This window comes from Salmo trutta, chromosome 16 (genome assembly GCF_901001165.1).
Source record: "Salmo trutta chromosome 16, fSalTru1.1, whole genome shotgun sequence".
NCBI classification, from domain to species: domain Eukaryota; kingdom Metazoa; phylum Chordata; class Actinopteri; order Salmoniformes; family Salmonidae; genus Salmo; species Salmo trutta.
The window spans coordinates 10,835,778-10,852,821 of NC_042972.1; the positions used below are offsets into that span (position 1 = coordinate 10,835,778).

The following is a 17,044-nucleotide window of genomic DNA, read 5'->3' on the forward strand; positions in this document are numbered from 1 at the left end:
ATCTGTGCCTCAACACAATCCTGTCTCGGAGCTCTACGGACAATTCCTTCAACCTCATAGCTTGGTATTTGCTCTAACATGCACTGTCAACTGTGGAACCTTATAGACATGTGTTTGCCTTTCCAAATAATTTCCAACCAATTGAATTTACAACAGGTGGACTCAAATCAAGTTGTAAAAACATATCAAGGATGATCAATGGAAACAGGATGAAACTGAGTTCAATTTCAAGTCCCATAGCAAAGGGGCTGAATACTTATGTAAATAACGTATTTCTGTTTTTAATTTTTAATTTGCAAAAAATTCTAAAAACCTGTTTTCGCTTTGTCATTATGGGGTATTGTGTGTAGATTGATGTGAGAAAAAAATTATATAATACATTTTAGAATATGGCAGTAAAGTAACAAAATGTGGAAAAGTCAAAGGGTCTGAATACTTTCCCAAGGCACTATATGCTGCCATGGTCCAACGGCAATGCATTTGTTTGATAGAACAGTTCACGACTACAATCATTTAAACGTTAAAGGTAGTTTATTCCCCATTTAACAGTTTTCAACTCCCTTTGAATTGGCATTTTTCATACAGTATTTCAATTTTTTTTACAACATTGTTCTCATTTCTCTGGTTTCTACTTTTATTCACCAATAAGCAGTGTCACATTCTGTCGTCCAGGTTGCTCAAGACATCTTATTTCCCCATATCTGACTAATGTAATTGCACCCTTATGCTGCACCTTTGTTTTCATTGGCTTATCTTGATTATAAATGTCAGTTCATCTAATTTTCTGCCTCTTGATGAATTCATGAAGGGAGTCTTGCTGCTCGGAACCGTTGCGAAAGCGCTTACTCAACGTCCGACGTGGGAGAGGTAGGCAAACTTCTGACTTCTGACTAAATGAACAAGGGGGAAACATTGTCTGTTAGCAGGTTTTTGTTCCAACCCAACACTAACACATCTGATTCAAATGATCCGACTGCTCATGCGATTCAATCCAGAGTAGTTAGGAACTGGTGTGTTAGTGCTGGGCTGGAATAAAATCCTGCGTTCACGGCTCTCCAGGACCAGGCTCTTGGCCATCCGCCCTGTTCTTGACCTGCAGCTCTGGTCACGCATCCCCCATCCACGCCCTCCTTGCCTGGGCCCTCATGGCTGTGTTCTGCGGCGGCCCCAGCTGCCTCACTTCCACCCTGCCCTCCACCCCACGGCTACAGTGCCCCAGGTGGGCCATGTATCTCTGAGCGTGGGCACCGCGGTGCCAGGTGCGTAGCTGGGAGTCATGTTTCTGGTGGGCGAACAGTTCTGTCTCGTCCAGGTGAGGCTTGAGGCGCACGCCCTGTGCACGCTCCTGCCAGTGGAAGAGGAAGAGCTGCCGGGTGCTCTTCCTCTGGCCCCAGCGCGTGGCGGTTCTCAGAGCCGTCATGCCCTCAGCGTCCTCCAGTTGGTGTGGGGCACCGCACACCAGTAGCTCCTGTATGGACTGCAACTGGCCCTGGGCGGCTGCCGCGTGGAGGGCACTGCGCCCCAGGGGAGTCTGGCCCTTAACATTGGCCCCTAGATAACAGGATCAAGTTTGTTAGGCAGACAGAAAGAAAATGGACTAAAACAAGGAGAGACTGGCTTGACTTTTGCTTTCTTCTGCCAAACGTTTTCCGTCGCATGACCGAATTAACATGACACAGATACTGCCAGCGTACCGGAAAAACCCTGTACCTCCAAAAAGTTACATCTTCAGGAATTAAAAATAATAAATCCTTTTTTTCAGACCTATTGTTATTTATTAATCGAAGTTCACAAGGTATTATTATTTATATTAGTCCTACAGAAATATTGTTTTCACAGAGCATGGAAGGGGATCAGTCATGCACACAAAAATCTGAGGGGGAACAAAGTATGTGAGGATGGCTGGGGGGTGGTATGGTAGCATAATTACAAGATTATGTTATAATATTGTTGATGCAATGAATGGTTGTTTTATGAAATATTTTAGAGTTTTTAAATAGTTCTCATCTATGTCTGTGTGAACTGAGAGGAGCCTAAAAACCTACAGCTGGCATTCCAGAGATAAGATGTGGTCAATGTAAGCGAGATAGCCTGGAAGAGTTTCGAACAATCCCTTATTGTTCTAATCATCCTGGCATCTGGGAAACTAAGCCAAGGTGGGGTTAAAACAACACTCTAGTGCAGATGACCACAGGTTAAACCCAAAGTGGCTTATGGTGCCCCCCAATCTGCATGGGAGGGGTGGAACCAGCCATGACTAAGCATTCTTAGGCTCCTCGGCCCAACAGTCAAGAGTGTTGGTTTGACTAGTCTCATTATTCCAATAATTAATCGATATTGAATAATGACGATTGTTTGAAGAAATTACAGTCTCTCTCACTTGATTAGAATATTCCACGACAGTAGTCCGGAAAGGGGCTAGCTCCCCCGTCCATAAATTGGAGAGTTTAGCTTTTTCAAACACAATCTACAGCCATAATCATTATGTCAAATTCCATGTAAAAAATAGCAAATCAATATTTTTCTGCATATCTACGCATAACTCTTGAGCTGTCTGTATCCTGACTGGTGGTTCTTTTATTTTAATGAAGTAAATATGCTTCTCTGTATTTCTACCTAAAATCTGGGTAAAAGATTGAAATTAATACGAGTCTTATTCAGTACATTTACTTAGTGCTTGCTTTTCTAATGTCTACCAACCTTGCCAGCAGGTGTAACCGATGTGAAATGGCTAGTTAGTTAGCGGTGGTGCGCCGCGGCTTTTGTGGCGCGATGGGTAACGATGCTTCGCGGGGTGTCAGTTGTTGATGTGTGCAAGGGTCCCTGGTTCGAGCCCAGGTTGGGGCGAAGAGAGGGACGGAACCTACACTGTTACATTGATGCTGTTGACCCAGATCATTGGTTGCTGCGGTAAAGGAGGAGGTCAAAGGGGGGGTGAGTGTAACCGATGTGAAATGGCTAGTTAGTTAGCGGTGGTGCGCGCTAATAGCGTTTCAATCAGTGACATCACTTGCTCTGAGACTTGAAGTAGGGTTTCCCCTTGCAACGGCCGTGGCTTTTGTGGCGCGATGGGTAACGATGCTTCGCGGGGTGTCAGTTGTTGATGTGTGCAAGGGTCCCTGGTTCGAGCGAAGAGAGGGACGGAACCTACACTGTTACACAGGCATGCCAGCTAAGATAGTTAGACAAGCTAGCTACTCTTACTTGATTGATAAAAAATATCTGAGGGGGCACCTGCCCCTGTGCCCCCTATGGGCATCATGCCTCTGAGGGGGATGTCTACATTCAATTTATGTAAAAATAATATTTATCAAAATCACCCAAGTGAGATACAAGGTTTTTCCAGTGTGCCGGTGATATCCAGATGTTTTGCCTCTGTGGTGGAGGGTACCTTGTTGGAGCAGGAAGCGGACAGCGGGCATGTGTCCACGGTGGGCACTGATGAACAGAGCAGAGAAGAGACGGTGAGAGAGCCAGGAGGGAGCTCCTCTCATGGAACCCATAGCACTGAGATGGGAGGAACGTGGAGGTGCTGGTTTGGACATCACACTCTTGAGCTACATGAAATAAAGAGAAAATAGTCATTTCATGTGTGAAAAGTCGATGGAAATGTTCATCCTAAAAAAAGGGGAAGAGTGAAGTAAATAAGGTCTACAGGTTGTAATAGCAGCTGTGAGATGCTGTTTAGATGTGCAGTAATTACAGGCTAGCCACATTAGATCAAATAAGGAGGTGGATCTTTCAGCAAGTCTGGTAAAGAAATGCAGTATTGCTATTAGGTGATGATGTTTTTTTTACCTTTATTTAACTAGGCAAGTCAGTTAAGAACAAATTCTTATTAACAATGACGGCTGACCCCGGCCAAACCCTAACCCGGAAGACGCTGGGCCAATTGTGTGCCGCCCAATCACGGCCGGTTGTGATACAGCCTGGAATCGAACCAGAGTCTGTAGTGACACCTCTAGCACTGAGATGCATCGCCTTAGACTGCCGCACCACTTGGAAGCCACTTTTTTTTTACTATTACATTTACATTTTAGTCATTTGGCAGACGCTCTTATCCAGAGCGACTTACAGTAGTGAATGCATACATTTCATTTCATGCATTTTTTTTTAGTACTGGCCCCCCGTGGGAATCGAACCCACAACCCTGGCTTTGCACACACCATGCTCTACCAACTGAGCCATAGGGAAGACTGTGCCCACAGGGAAGACTGTACTATGATCAATAATGACCTGAGCCATTGAGAGTCTCTGTGTATGACTGCTGTAGACTATTCTAGGTTTTTCTTTCATGCCACATCACCTTGAATACATCCCCAGTAGCTGCAGCTATCACAAGCTCAGCCCATCCATCATAAGGCCAGATCATCAGGGTGACAGTAGTTCCAGGGACGATGTCATTACAGTGAATAGTGGTGTCATCACATAGGTCACCTGTTGGGTGGAGAGAGTATACATTAGGTCTGGTCAGAGAAGCACATCATCAGATAATTAGTCTGACTGGAAAACGCCCTCAATAGAATGTTCACCATGACGGGCCTGTCACTGCTAGCCTACATTTGAGATTTATAAGGGACGTGATTCTAACTTCATTGAACCCAATAAAAATCAATGGATACATATCTAATCAATTAATCAACAACAACTCCCCATTTCTCATTAAAATATGTCAACAGTTAAACCAGCAAATGACATCAAAAGTATTTATTTTACCATTATCCAGGTAGCATACTCTCTGGAAGTCTGTGGGAATCCCAACCACTAATTCCATGGCGTTTTTTAGCTCTCTGATTCTCATATTATGGTGGCAGTCGGGCACAACGAACATCTCTCCCGTTTCACGCAGCCTGGCACCAAGACTGAACTTGACTTTCTTCGACGGGTCACGGTAAATTGCACTTTTTGGTCTCGGTACACTCTTCAAGTCGATGTCGCGGTAAATCATCGCACTTTTGGGTCTCGGTACCTGAAGTGAAATCTTCGTTGAGGTGTAAAAATATGCCATTGGATTGCAACGCAATCAATATTTTTTGCAGATTGCAAAGGGTTTAGAATTGGAAAATAATGAATTCATGAATTCTCTTCCGTTTGGAATGTTGTGTCTGACTATTACTGTTGCTATGGTGATAGACGTTAGAATCCTATTGTTGCGCTTTCGGCGCATGTGCAACAATAACATACACACAGTTAAATAAAATCTAATCTTTCATAATAGTTATATTGACTTGGAAATACCTGGTATATTATGGTCAGGAGGTAGACCCACTTTTTAATAGATTTGCGACAGCAGTCGCATTTTAAATTCTGTACAACTTATTTCTGACTTTGTAACGTGATTGGCTCAGCAATCACATTTGAAATAGGCTATATCGTCAGTGGTGATTTTTAGGTGAGGGAGCGCAACAATTTGATCTCATAATTTCCTCAGCTTTACCAACCAGTGGTTTTGAGCCACACCTACTTAGCTAAAAATAAATTAAGAAATAATAATAACGTTATCTATAATATGTTTTGGTGCCTGTTTTGCATATCATTTTGGCATTAATACGCGTCACATATCAGTTGGCAAACAATGTAAAAAAATAAATAATATTGAGTTGATAAAGCCACATACAAACATGGCCTCTTTTTTGCTTTCTTGAGTAAGGCAGCTCTAAAATACAGGTGTTTCAGCCTAGTTCAGTGCTTTCTGTGGTGGTGGGGCAGGCAGCGGAAAATACAGAATGTAGAGGTTGGTAATGTTCTCTAGTTGCTCCGTGATTGGCTCAGTGTTCTGTCACTCATGTGGACAATAGGTCACCACAAAATCTACAGGAAGAGGTAAAATGTTCAAGCCCCTTTGGGTGCTGCCATAGATTTACAGTAGAAGTGCCCATCCAAGAAGGCTGAAGGTCATTGGCCACAGATAAAATGATGTCAAATCAAGTTTTTTCTACCCTAGCTTTGATTAGACGGATCATGTCAACATCGTACTTTCAAAATCTTAGCAAGCAAGCTAGACAAGCAGTCGTCATCATGAATCACGTTGACAATCTACTGGCAAATCCTTTTCCATCCTTATCATATGAAGAGAAATTAGAGATGAAACGTCTCGGTGCTCATTGGCCATAAACATTACACAACAAGTCGGAACTCACAAATTCAACTATGAGTGGTTTGGAAGGAAGCAGTGGCTAACTGCAAGAAACTCAAAGCAATCACTATTTGCTTCCCCTGCCTGCTATTCAGTGGAGAGGGTGTGTGGTCCAAGTCTGGGTTTAAGGACTTAAAACATCTGTCTGAAAGGGTCTCAAAACATGTGAATTGTGCATCACATATAGATAATGCTGTTGAACTCAGACTACTGGGGAAATCAAACGTTTTGACTCAGCTAGACACCTTATATATATGAGCCATCGACCTTTACAACCAACAAACGGAAGAAAATAGGTACGTGTTTGCCAGAATTATAGCATGCATTAAATTGTGTGGCAATTATGAGACACACTGCAGGGCCTGTTTGTACAACTGTTCTGACTTGGTGGTCCACATATAGCCTATAGCCTGTTTTAGAGAAATGCCATCATCTAATATTGTAACAGCTGCTTACGTACCTCCATTGTAAGAGCTTTCATTGTCTGCTTACGTACCCCCATTGTAAGAGCTTTCATTGTCTGCTTATGTGCCACCGTTATTTATCCTACGGTTCTGACTTGGTGTACGGGGAAAATACTGTAAGAATGGCCCATGCTCTGAATTATGTCGCTTGCCTCTTAACCGCTTATCCTTACATATGACATAGTTTGTACATTGGCATTGTTATATTGCTTGTATAGGTGTATCTCATTAGTATGTTATTCATAATTTTAGGCAATGTTAGAATGATGCATTTAATTAGATTGCTTTCTTTGTGTGTTATAATTAGCTCAAGTGTTTTTCTCTACGAGAAGGGTGGTAAGTTACAGACAAAACAACATTATATTATAGTATCCCCTCCTCGTAACCATGGTTACCAGTGACAGTCTCTTTTCCCATTCAGCTATTTGTGTTAAACAGAGAGTCCAGTAATAGAGCCATGTAATTCCAGTTCTTATTGCGAGAGTTTTTTTGTTTGCTTAATGCGCTGTCAGTGGGAGTCCTCCCCCATTAACTCGAAAGCCAGCTGTACCAATGTGTCAGAGGAAACACCGTACAACTGGCGACTGTGTCAGCATGCATGCGCCCAGACCGCCACAGGAGTTGCTAGAGCGCAATGGGACATGGACATCCCGGCTGGCCAAACCGTCACCTAACCCAAATGACGCTGGGCCAAACCCTCCCCTAACCCGAACAATGCTGGGCCAAATTCTCCCCTAACTCGAACGATGCTGGGCCAAACCCTCCCCCAGCCTGGACGACGCTGGGACAATTGTGCACCGCCTCATGGGTCTCCCGGTCACGGCCGGCTGCGACACAGCCTAGGATCGAACCCGGGTCTATAGTGACGCCTCAAGCACTGAGATGCAGTGCCTTAGTCCGCTGCACCACTCGGGAGGGCCATTTCCTGCATTTCTACACAATCTAATATGACACCTTTAGGGTAAGTTTTGGGGTTACTTTGATTGTAAATAAGAATATAATCTGTTTCTAAACACTTCTACGTGAATGTGGATGCCACCATGATTATGGATAATCCTGAATGAATTGTGAATAATGATGAGTGAGAAAGTTATAGACGCACATGTTTTCAATACAGTGTACTTTTGTCGCACAGTATACTTTTAAATCTTGTAATAAATCAAATCTAGTAATACATAACTTGACATTTCTGTCAGCTATTGTGACATTGTAGGAGGATAACCAACCTTCCATTTCATGGCAATGCATGTCTTAGCCGCAATAAATGCTAAGTTACACAGTTTCTTCTGATAACAGTCTCCAGTATCAACATTTCCAAGCAATCAAAAACAGGGAGAAGGGATAATCTGTAGACATGCTGAGATAAAAGTACATACTCTTTGCCAGAATTCAGCCAGCCTTCACAATAGCATAACATATGAAAATATGTCCCCTTTTGTGTTTTACACCTCCACCAGAGGAATTACATTTCTGAGTTCATGATATTCAGTTTCACTGGCATATTTACATTTACATTTAAGTCATTTAGCAGACGCTCTTATCCAGAGCGACTTACAAATTGGTACATACTATTGATGATCTTAAACTGCAGTCATTTATGTCTGAGATTATATGAACATGATGGCATTCAAACATATCTGTATCCATTCATCATCATTAGTGTCTCCTAGGTCTTCCTCACATTTTAGTTTTACATGTTTTGTGTCATCGGGAAAAGCCTCTATCAACCCTTGATACAGATTGGAAATCAACTTGAGAGATTTGTCAGACTGCCTTAAAATAGTTTACATCTTTGAAGCTTCTGGCTTGTCCAGTGTTTGCTGCAAAGAGAATAAAGTGTTCACAGAATAAAGTTCACCTCAGCACTGTCACAGACTGGTCTTCCCTGGTTGCCTGATCCTGCTGAGACCACTGTCACCATCTGATCCTGCTCAGATGAGGCACGATAAATAATTATCTCGGTGTACATTTATAGATAATATTATCCAAGAATAGAATCAATGGTTCAATAAATTAAATGACCATCAATTCAAGATGGAGCTTTGTGTCCATTCACTGGTTGTTATATACTGCTAAATTAACCTGAGGTGGTCTTCCCTAGCTGTCTGACCCTGCTGGGACACCTGTCACCATCTGATCCTGCTAAGACATGATGAGCATAGTGTTGGTACTGACTGTGCACCATGACAGTGAAACCTGTAGAGCTGTTTATACCTTGTCAGTGTGAAAAAATAGGTAATTATCTAGGGAAACTGACAGATCAATAACGTTACATTGATATACTGACTCTAATAAAAACTCACATTTCGCTGTCAAAACACGTTTGGCCACTGGTTTCATCACTTGATTCAGGTCTGGTGTGATTGAGGCAAAAATAATAGCTTTAGTCAGTGAGCAAGCTAACGTTAGCCAAATTTTGGCTAGCTCTAATGGTACATCAACTGGCAAAAACTAGCCAGGTTCATTTACTTCTTTTGAAATGGGACAAAACAAAGGCTACAAAACATTTCCATACATATAACAGCTGTTAGATAATGCAACCTGACAGATAGCTGGAGCTGAACTGGCTGTGGTAGCTACTAGCTAGCTAGTTCATTCACTTCCGACAGGAGGGGATAAAACATGTACTGCAGTAGCTTACGTTACATGATATGTCAGTTGCATTACTAACTCAGCACTGGGAATAAATACTTTTTTCTGTTAAGTCAAACAGCAGTTACATCAGTCAAATAAAGAGTAGCCAGTTTCTGCAATGCTTGCTTTTACAACTTGGAGAAAAAGCACAACACACAGACAACAGCTGCCTGTGTTCGCAGGCTCTGTGGTGTCCTCGCGGTCCTAAATCTAGCCGGCTGATACCGCTCTAAGGCGTCCGCATGGTCCTAAAGCACAACGATGCCGTTTTTAAAAATGTATCACAGTGCAATGATAAAACTGGGGGGGGGGGGGGGGTACAAAAATGTCATGTTCCCCCCATCCCCAGTGAAAGTTGCACCCCTGTATACATCAGTCTCTGTCTCTACTACAACGGCCTCAATTCTTCAACACTAACAAACTTCTAAACTTCTTCCATTATGCACCATCATATTTATCTCCCCAAATAATAGTCTAAAATGTTTGTTATTCCTTATGAGTAAAAGCGTAGTATTCTAAGTGTAGTTACTTGTGATGAAATATGTGATCTAAGTGCCCCACACACCAAAGTAATAAGGGTGATATATATACTGAACACAAATATAAAACGCAACATGCAACAATTTAAAAGATTTTACTGAGTTACAGTTCATATAAGGGAATCAGTCGAAATAAATTCATTAGGCCCTTTAAAAAATATATATATATTTCACCTTTATTTAACCAGGTAAGCTAGTTGAGAACAAGTTCTCATTTTACAACTGCGACCTGGCCAAGATAAAGCTAAGCAGTGCGACACAAACAACAACACAGAGTTACACATGGAATAAAGAAGCGTACAGTCAATAACACAATAGAAAAAAAAGAAAGTCTATATACAGTGTGTGCAAATGGCGTGAGGTGGTAAGGCAATAAATAGGCCATAGTAGCGAAGTAATTACAATTTAGCAGTTTAACACTGGAGTGATTGGTGAGCAGATGATGATGTGCAAGTAGAGATACTGATCTGCAAAAAGCATAAAAGTAAATAAAAACAATATGGGGATGAGGTAGGTAGATTGGGTGGGCTATTTACAGATGGACTATGTACAGCTGCAGCGATCGGTTAGCTGCTCAGATAGCTGATGTTTAAAGTTAGTGAGGGAAATATGTCTCCAGTTTCAGCGATTTTTGCAATTTGTTTCTGTCACTGGCAGCATTGAACTGGAAGGAAAGGTGGCCAAAGGAGGTGTTGGCTTTGGGGATGACCAGTGAGATATACCTGCTGGAGCGCGTGCTACGGGTGGGTGTTGTTATCATGACCAGTGAGCTGAGATAAGGCGGAGCTTTACCTAGCATAGACTTATTGATGACTTGGAGCCAGTGGGTCTGGCGACGAATATGTAGCAAGGGCCAGCTGACTAGAGCATACAGGTCGCAGTGGTGGGTGGTATAAGGGGCTTTGGTAACAAAACGGATGGCACTGTGAGTAGAGTATTGGAAGCTATTTTGTAGATGACGTCGCCGAAGTTGAGGATCGGTAGGATAGTCAGTTTTACTAGGGTAAGTTTGGCGGCGTGAGTGAAGGAGGCTTTGTTGCGAAATAGAAAGTCGATTCTAGATTTGATTTTGGATTGGAGATGCTTTTTTTATTTATTTTATTTAACCTTTATTTAACCATGAAGGGCTCATTGAGATTTAAAATCTCTTTTTCAAGAGCGTCCTGGCCAAGATAGGCAGCGCCAAGTCATTACAAAAATTACAGACAAACAACATGAAAAACTACAAGTAATCTAGTAAAAACCATAGAATTCACAAGAGTATAACAAAATCAAAAACAGCAAATTAAAAACATTGACATGTCAGGGAATCAGTCTCAAGATCATTCATCAGTGATTTAAAAATACCAATCGGGACAAGTTCTTCCAGTTTAAAAGTATTTTGTAAGGCGTTCCAAGACGATGGCGCAGAGTACATAAAAGCCCTTTTACCAAATTCAGTTCGGACATTTGGAACAGTTAGCAGGATAAAGTCCCGCGAACGAAGAGAGTACCCACCACATTTCTGAACAATAAAAATGCCCAAATAAAAAGGTAGTAAACCCAAAATGGCTTTGTAAATAAAAGTATACCAGTGACTTAAAATGAGTCTGGAAGGAGAGTTTACAGTCTAGCCAGAAACCTAGGTATTTGTAGTTGTCCACATATTCTAGGTCAGAACCGTCCAGAGTAGTGATGCTAGTCGGGCGGGCGGGTGCAGGCAGCGAACGGTTGAAAAGCATGCATTTGGTTTTACTAGCGTTTAAGAGCAGTCGGAGGCCATGGAAGGAGTGTTGTATGGCATTGAAGGCCCTAATCTATGGATTTCACATGACTGGGCAGGGGTGCAGCCATGGGTGGGCCTGGGAGGCCACCCACTGGGGAGCCAAGCCCAGCCAATCAGAATGAGTTTTTCCACACAAAAAGGCTTTATTACAAAGATAAATACTCTTCACCCCCTCTGACAATCCTGCAGGTAAATAAGCCGGATGTGGAGGACCTGGGTTGGCATGGTTACACGTGGTCTGCGGATGTGAGGCTGGACATACTGCCAAATTCTTAAAAATGACGGGTTATGGAGGCGGCTTATGGTAGAGAAATTAACATTAAATGATCAGCTCTGGTGGACATTCCTGCATGCCAATTGCACGCTCCATCAAACCTTGAGACATCTGTGGCATTCTGTTGTGTGACAAAACTGGATTAATTATCTTGACAAAGGATAAAATGCTCACTAACAGGGATGTAAACAAATGTGCACGAAATATGAGAGAAATAAGCTTTTTGTGCATATGAAACATTTCTGTAATCTTTTATTTCAGCTCATGAAACACGAGGCGAGCACTTTATATGTTGCGTTTATTTTTTTGTTCAGTGTAGTAGTCTGTCGATAGTAATCAGAACATAGATTATACTGACTATATTTCACCGCTTCACTTTACATTTTAAACTTCAAGTATCACACAAATACTTTTAAAGAAGCAAGTAACAATTCTTCTTCATGGAAAATTACCTAGCTGAGTTTTATATTAATCAAAAATTTGTGTTGCAGGTGTTTTGAACCTTTGTGACAATGATATGACACTCATTTGCACAATTCATTTGTTGGTTATCCTCTCTAGGGTAGGTGGGACGAAATCGTCCCACCTACGTAACAGCCAGTGGAATCCTGTGGCGCGTTATTCAAATACCTTAGAAATGCTATTACTTCAATTTCTCAAACATATGACTATTTTACACCATTTTAAAGACAAGACTCTCGTTAATCTAACCACACTGTCCGATTTCAAAAAGGCTTTACAACGAAAGCAAAACATTAGATTATGTCAGCAGAGTACCCAGCCAGAAATAATCAGACACCCATTTTTCAAGCTAGCATATAATGTCACATAAACCCAAACCACAGCTAAATGCAGCACTAACCTTTGATGATCTTCATCAGATGACAATCCTAGGACATTATGTTATACAATACATGCATGTTTTGTTCAATCAAGTTCATATTTATATCAAAAACCAGATTTTTACATGAGCATGTGACATTCAGAACTAGCATACCCCCCGCAAACTTCCGGTGAATTTACTAAATTACTCACGATAAACGTTCACAAAAAACATAACAATTATTTTAAGAATTATAGATACAGAACTCCTCTATGCACTCGCTATGTCCGATTTTAAAATAGCTTTTCGGTGAAAGCACATTTTGCAATATTCTAAGTAGATAGCCCGGCATCACAGGGCTAGCTATTTAGACACCCACCAAGAATTACTATAAGAAAAATGTTTATACCTTTGCTGTTCTTCGTCAGAATGCACTCCCAGGACTTCTACTTCAATAACAAATGTTGGTTTGGTTCAAAATAATCCATAGTTATGTTCAAATATCCTCTGTTTTGTTCGTGCGTTCAAGACACTATCCGAAGTGTAAAGAAGGGTGACGCGCCCGACGCGTTTCGTGACAAAAAAAATCAAAATATTCCATTACCGTACTTCGAAGCATGTCAACCGCTGTTTAAAATCAATTTTTATGCTATTTTTCTCGTAAAAAAGCGATAATATTCCGACTGGGAATCTGTGTTTTAGTTCAAAGAGAGAGAAAATAAAAACATGGAGTCGCCTCGTGCACGCGCCTCAGTCTCATTGTCCTCTGATAGACCACTTACCAAAGGCACTAATGTTTTTCAGCCAGGGGCTGGAATTACATCATTCAGCTTTTTCCCGGGTTCTGAGAGCCTATGGGAGCCGTAGGAAGTGTCACGTTACAGCAAAGATCCTCAGTTTTCAATAAAGAGAGCCAAGAAGCCCAAGGAATGGTCAGAGAGGGCACTTCCTGTACAGAATCGTCTCAGGTTTTGGCCTGCCATATGAGTTCTGTTATACTCACAGACACCATTCAAACAGTTTTAGAAACTTTAGGGTGTTTTCTATCCAAAGCCAATAATTATATGCATATTCTAGTTTCTGGGCAGTAGTAATAACCAGATTAAATCGGGTACGTTTTTTATCCGGCCGTGTAAATACTGCCCCCTATCCCTAACAGGTTATACAAGGTAGTTTTGATAGAAGAATGTATATGTTCAAGGTAGTGACAAAGATATTCTAACTCAAAACTGTATGACATATGAAATGTACTATGTGAAATGTATTAGATAAGACTATAAACTGATGGTGTGTGTAGTTTAGTCAGAATTAGAACCAGGACATTGGGTTCCTTTCTCGCTATGTAAATCAAATCAAATTTATTTATATAGCCCTTCGTATATCAGCTGAAATCTCAAAGTGCTGTACAGAAACCCAGCCTAAAACCCCAAACAGCAAGCAATGCATGTGAAAGAAGCACGGTGGCTAGGAAAAACTCCCTAGAAAGGCCAAAAACCTAGGAAGAAACCTAGAGAGGAACCAGGCTATGAGGGGTGGCCAGTCCTCTTCTGGCTGTGCCGGGTGGATATTATAACAGAACATGGTCAAGATGTTAAAATGTTCATAAATGACCAGCATGGTCAAATAATAATAATCATAGTAGTTGTCGAGGGTGCAACAAGCATGTAAGCAGGGTGTAGTTGCGACAACAAAGGATAAGAGGCGCTATTGACAGATAACAGAAGATTCTGTCCTCACCCAGGGTAGTGGAAAAGTACAGCCTGTCTGACTAGGGAGTAGCCCATGATAAGAACTTGTGTGCGTGTGTATAAAAAGACTAGCTCTGCACTAGAAGGGCAGAGCGCTCTCTGAATAAAGAACTGATCATTTGTTTGCTGGGACTCTGTCTATTTCTTAAAACTAGAGCCTTACAACCGCTAGGATACAGATGGAGTTATAAAAAGTTCAGTTAGAGCATTGAGATAGAAATTCTCGTGACAAGTTTGGAGACAGGCTACACATTACAAATGTCTTGATTTTTCTGATTTATATTATAAATTTAATTACAGAATACTAAAAATAACATTACATAAAACATATTTTAAAGAAACCATTGTAATATTCAATGGTTATGAATTGCAAAGTTCAGATATAAAATCTTTGAACAATGGTACATAATTGAAAAGAAAATTACATTTCATAAAATGCATATATATTAACAAGATGGGGAAAATTGCTGATAGATGAGATGCGTTAGGTAGTATACAGACTTGAGATGCACGCCACACCGCAATCAGTTTAGGATCTCAAGTCGTGTCTATGGTCAAAAATGGGTTGCCATGTGAACAGGTGAGAAAAAAATAGATTAAAAAGACTACAAAAGTGACTTGGTGACAGCTCCCATTATATCCACACTCATGTCTCTACAGAAAACCCTAAAACTGGCCTTGGATCTCCTCACTATACAGGTTAAGCTATACAATGCTTGCCAATGTTCGGAAGTTTTTTTATTCTCCAACATACTCATTTCACAACTAATGAGATATAATAGTCAGTGCATCTTGGAACACAAACCCAGGGCACACAACCATACTGTACAATTGATTGTGGTCAGTGCAGTGGTACAACTGACCGAAAAGACAAAATGGGATTGGAATCCACAATGTTGAAGTGGATTTACATTTTTATTAATTTAACCTTTATTTTACTAGGCAAGTCAGTTAAGAACAAATTCTTATTTACAATGACGGACTACACCGTGGATAAGGGGGAGTGCTTCACCACACTATCAATCTCTTTTTCTGCTTCTTCTTTCTACAGGTTTACAACAAACTCTGTCACTTTATCATAAACCCTTGAGTCGTGAACACCCAAAATAACCCCAAAACACAATTGAAGGCCTGCATCCAATATGGCACCATATTCCCTATACAGTGCACTTTTTTGACCAAAGCCCTATGGGCCCTGGTCAAAAGTAGTGCACTATAAAGGGAATAGGGTGCCATTTGGATGCAGAATTGACTGTCACCAGAGGTCCCGCTGACACCAGAGGTTTATTCAGGGGAGAGCAGCGTTACAGAATGTACAGATGCATTTTATATAGAAGAATCACAATTCTAGTGCGTCTATCTATACATTACATTTCTATCAGTGACGTTCTTAAGCGCTGCACCTCATTCTATAAGCTAAACGCCCCTATGGCAAAACTGGCCTGAGTAATGTCCAATCAGAGGTATTTCATTGGTCTCTGGTAGACTTGGATCACATTATTGACATAGTAAACACACAGAGGGAAGAAGCCATGAGTTCATTATCATATTTTGTTTCGTGCCGAGTGGTGCGGTTGTTCATTCTCCTAAGCAGTAGTGGTTGTCGTTGAAGACAAGATGAAAAGAGAGAGCGAGAGAGAAACCGTGATGAGACCAGAGGACCTGAGAGAACCAGCTGGATACGGATGGGTTGAGGTGACTCGAGCCGAACCGCAAGGTACGTTGTTTTCTACCTGGGATCGGACGCCATTTTGCGGTGGCTGGTTTAGCTTAGCTAGGTGCTGTTTTCAGATCAAGTGTGCGTGTATGAGTGTCTGTGTATGAGAGTGTGTGTGTGTATGAGAGTGTGTGTGTGTATGAGTGTTTGAGAGAGAGAGAGAGAGCACATGACTGATTGTATGTTTATGTATCAGTGCCTTTATTTCTTGCAGGCGAGTGGTCTGGTCAGGTCTGATGCTGGTGGTAGTTATTGGCTGTGGGTCAGAGCAGGCTGGCTGGTTCTAGATTAAGGCAGAAGTGTCCATAAGCATCATGTTGGGGTCCAGGCTGGCAAAGAAGCGTACGTCTCTGTCCTTGTCCGCCTGCAGGGTCATCGCCGTCTCCTCCAGCTCTTCTAAGTAGGCACTGCCCGGCTCTTTGAAGTACGCTGCAAGTACAAAGTCAAGTCAGTATTTATTTAAAGTGCATTTTACATGGGTCACAACTATAGAAATATAATTACTAGAATGGGTGTCCCAATTCAAGTCAATGAGGCCCTAATGGGTGGACCAGTGGGCAGTACTTAACATAATTAAATATAAGAATGTAGGAAACTGGGGAAATATGGAGAACTATAGGAAACAATGAGGAATAGAGGGAAAAACCTTAACAACAAAATTAAGGGAGAAAATAGTCCACAGAAGAGAGAGGGAAAACAATATTCTAAGTGGTATGCCCGTTTGGATATTGGAACATACTGCGTAACACATTTTGGGAGGAGAAAAAAACAACAACACGCAACGAGAGAGAAAATCTGTTGGAACTGGGAAAGACTCACTAACTGGATGTCGCTCTGGATAAATGACTAAAATGTAAATGTACTTGCAAGACCAGTCACCATTTATTATCATGTAGTGTGCTTGACTTGCCTATTGGTATTGCTCTATTCAATATAATTAGTAG

The 17,044-nt window shown here is 41.5% G+C and overlaps 2 protein-coding genes across 3 annotated transcripts in view; both read right to left on the minus strand.

Moving 5' to 3' along the window:
* Positions 1-512: 512 nt before the first annotated feature.
* Positions 513-5,286, minus strand: LOC115150074 (ankyrin repeat domain-containing protein 60). The gene is made up of 4 exons (XM_029692979.1): positions 4,717-5,286; positions 4,307-4,437; positions 3,392-3,557; positions 513-1,551 (listed from the first exon to the last, which is right to left on the minus strand). The coding sequence occupies exons 1-4, from the start codon at positions 5,006-5,008 to the stop codon at positions 1,106-1,108; spliced, it is 1,035 nt and encodes a 344-aa protein (XP_029548839.1). The 5' UTR covers positions 5,009-5,286; the 3' UTR covers positions 513-1,105.
* A 9,364-nt stretch (positions 5,287-14,650) lies between these two features.
* Positions 14,651-17,044, minus strand: part of LOC115150075 (serine/threonine-protein phosphatase 4 regulatory subunit 1) — a 31,587-nt gene continuing 29,193 nt past the window's right edge. Inside the window, exon 20 of one of the 2 annotated variants that reach the window (XM_029692981.1) lies at positions 14,651-16,529. In XM_029692981.1, the coding sequence (XP_029548841.1) occupies positions 16,384-16,529 (146 nt within the window). In that variant the 3' untranslated portion in view covers positions 14,651-16,383. The remainder of the gene's footprint in view (positions 16,530-17,044) is intronic. The other variant, XM_029692982.1, reaches the window with a different exon arrangement.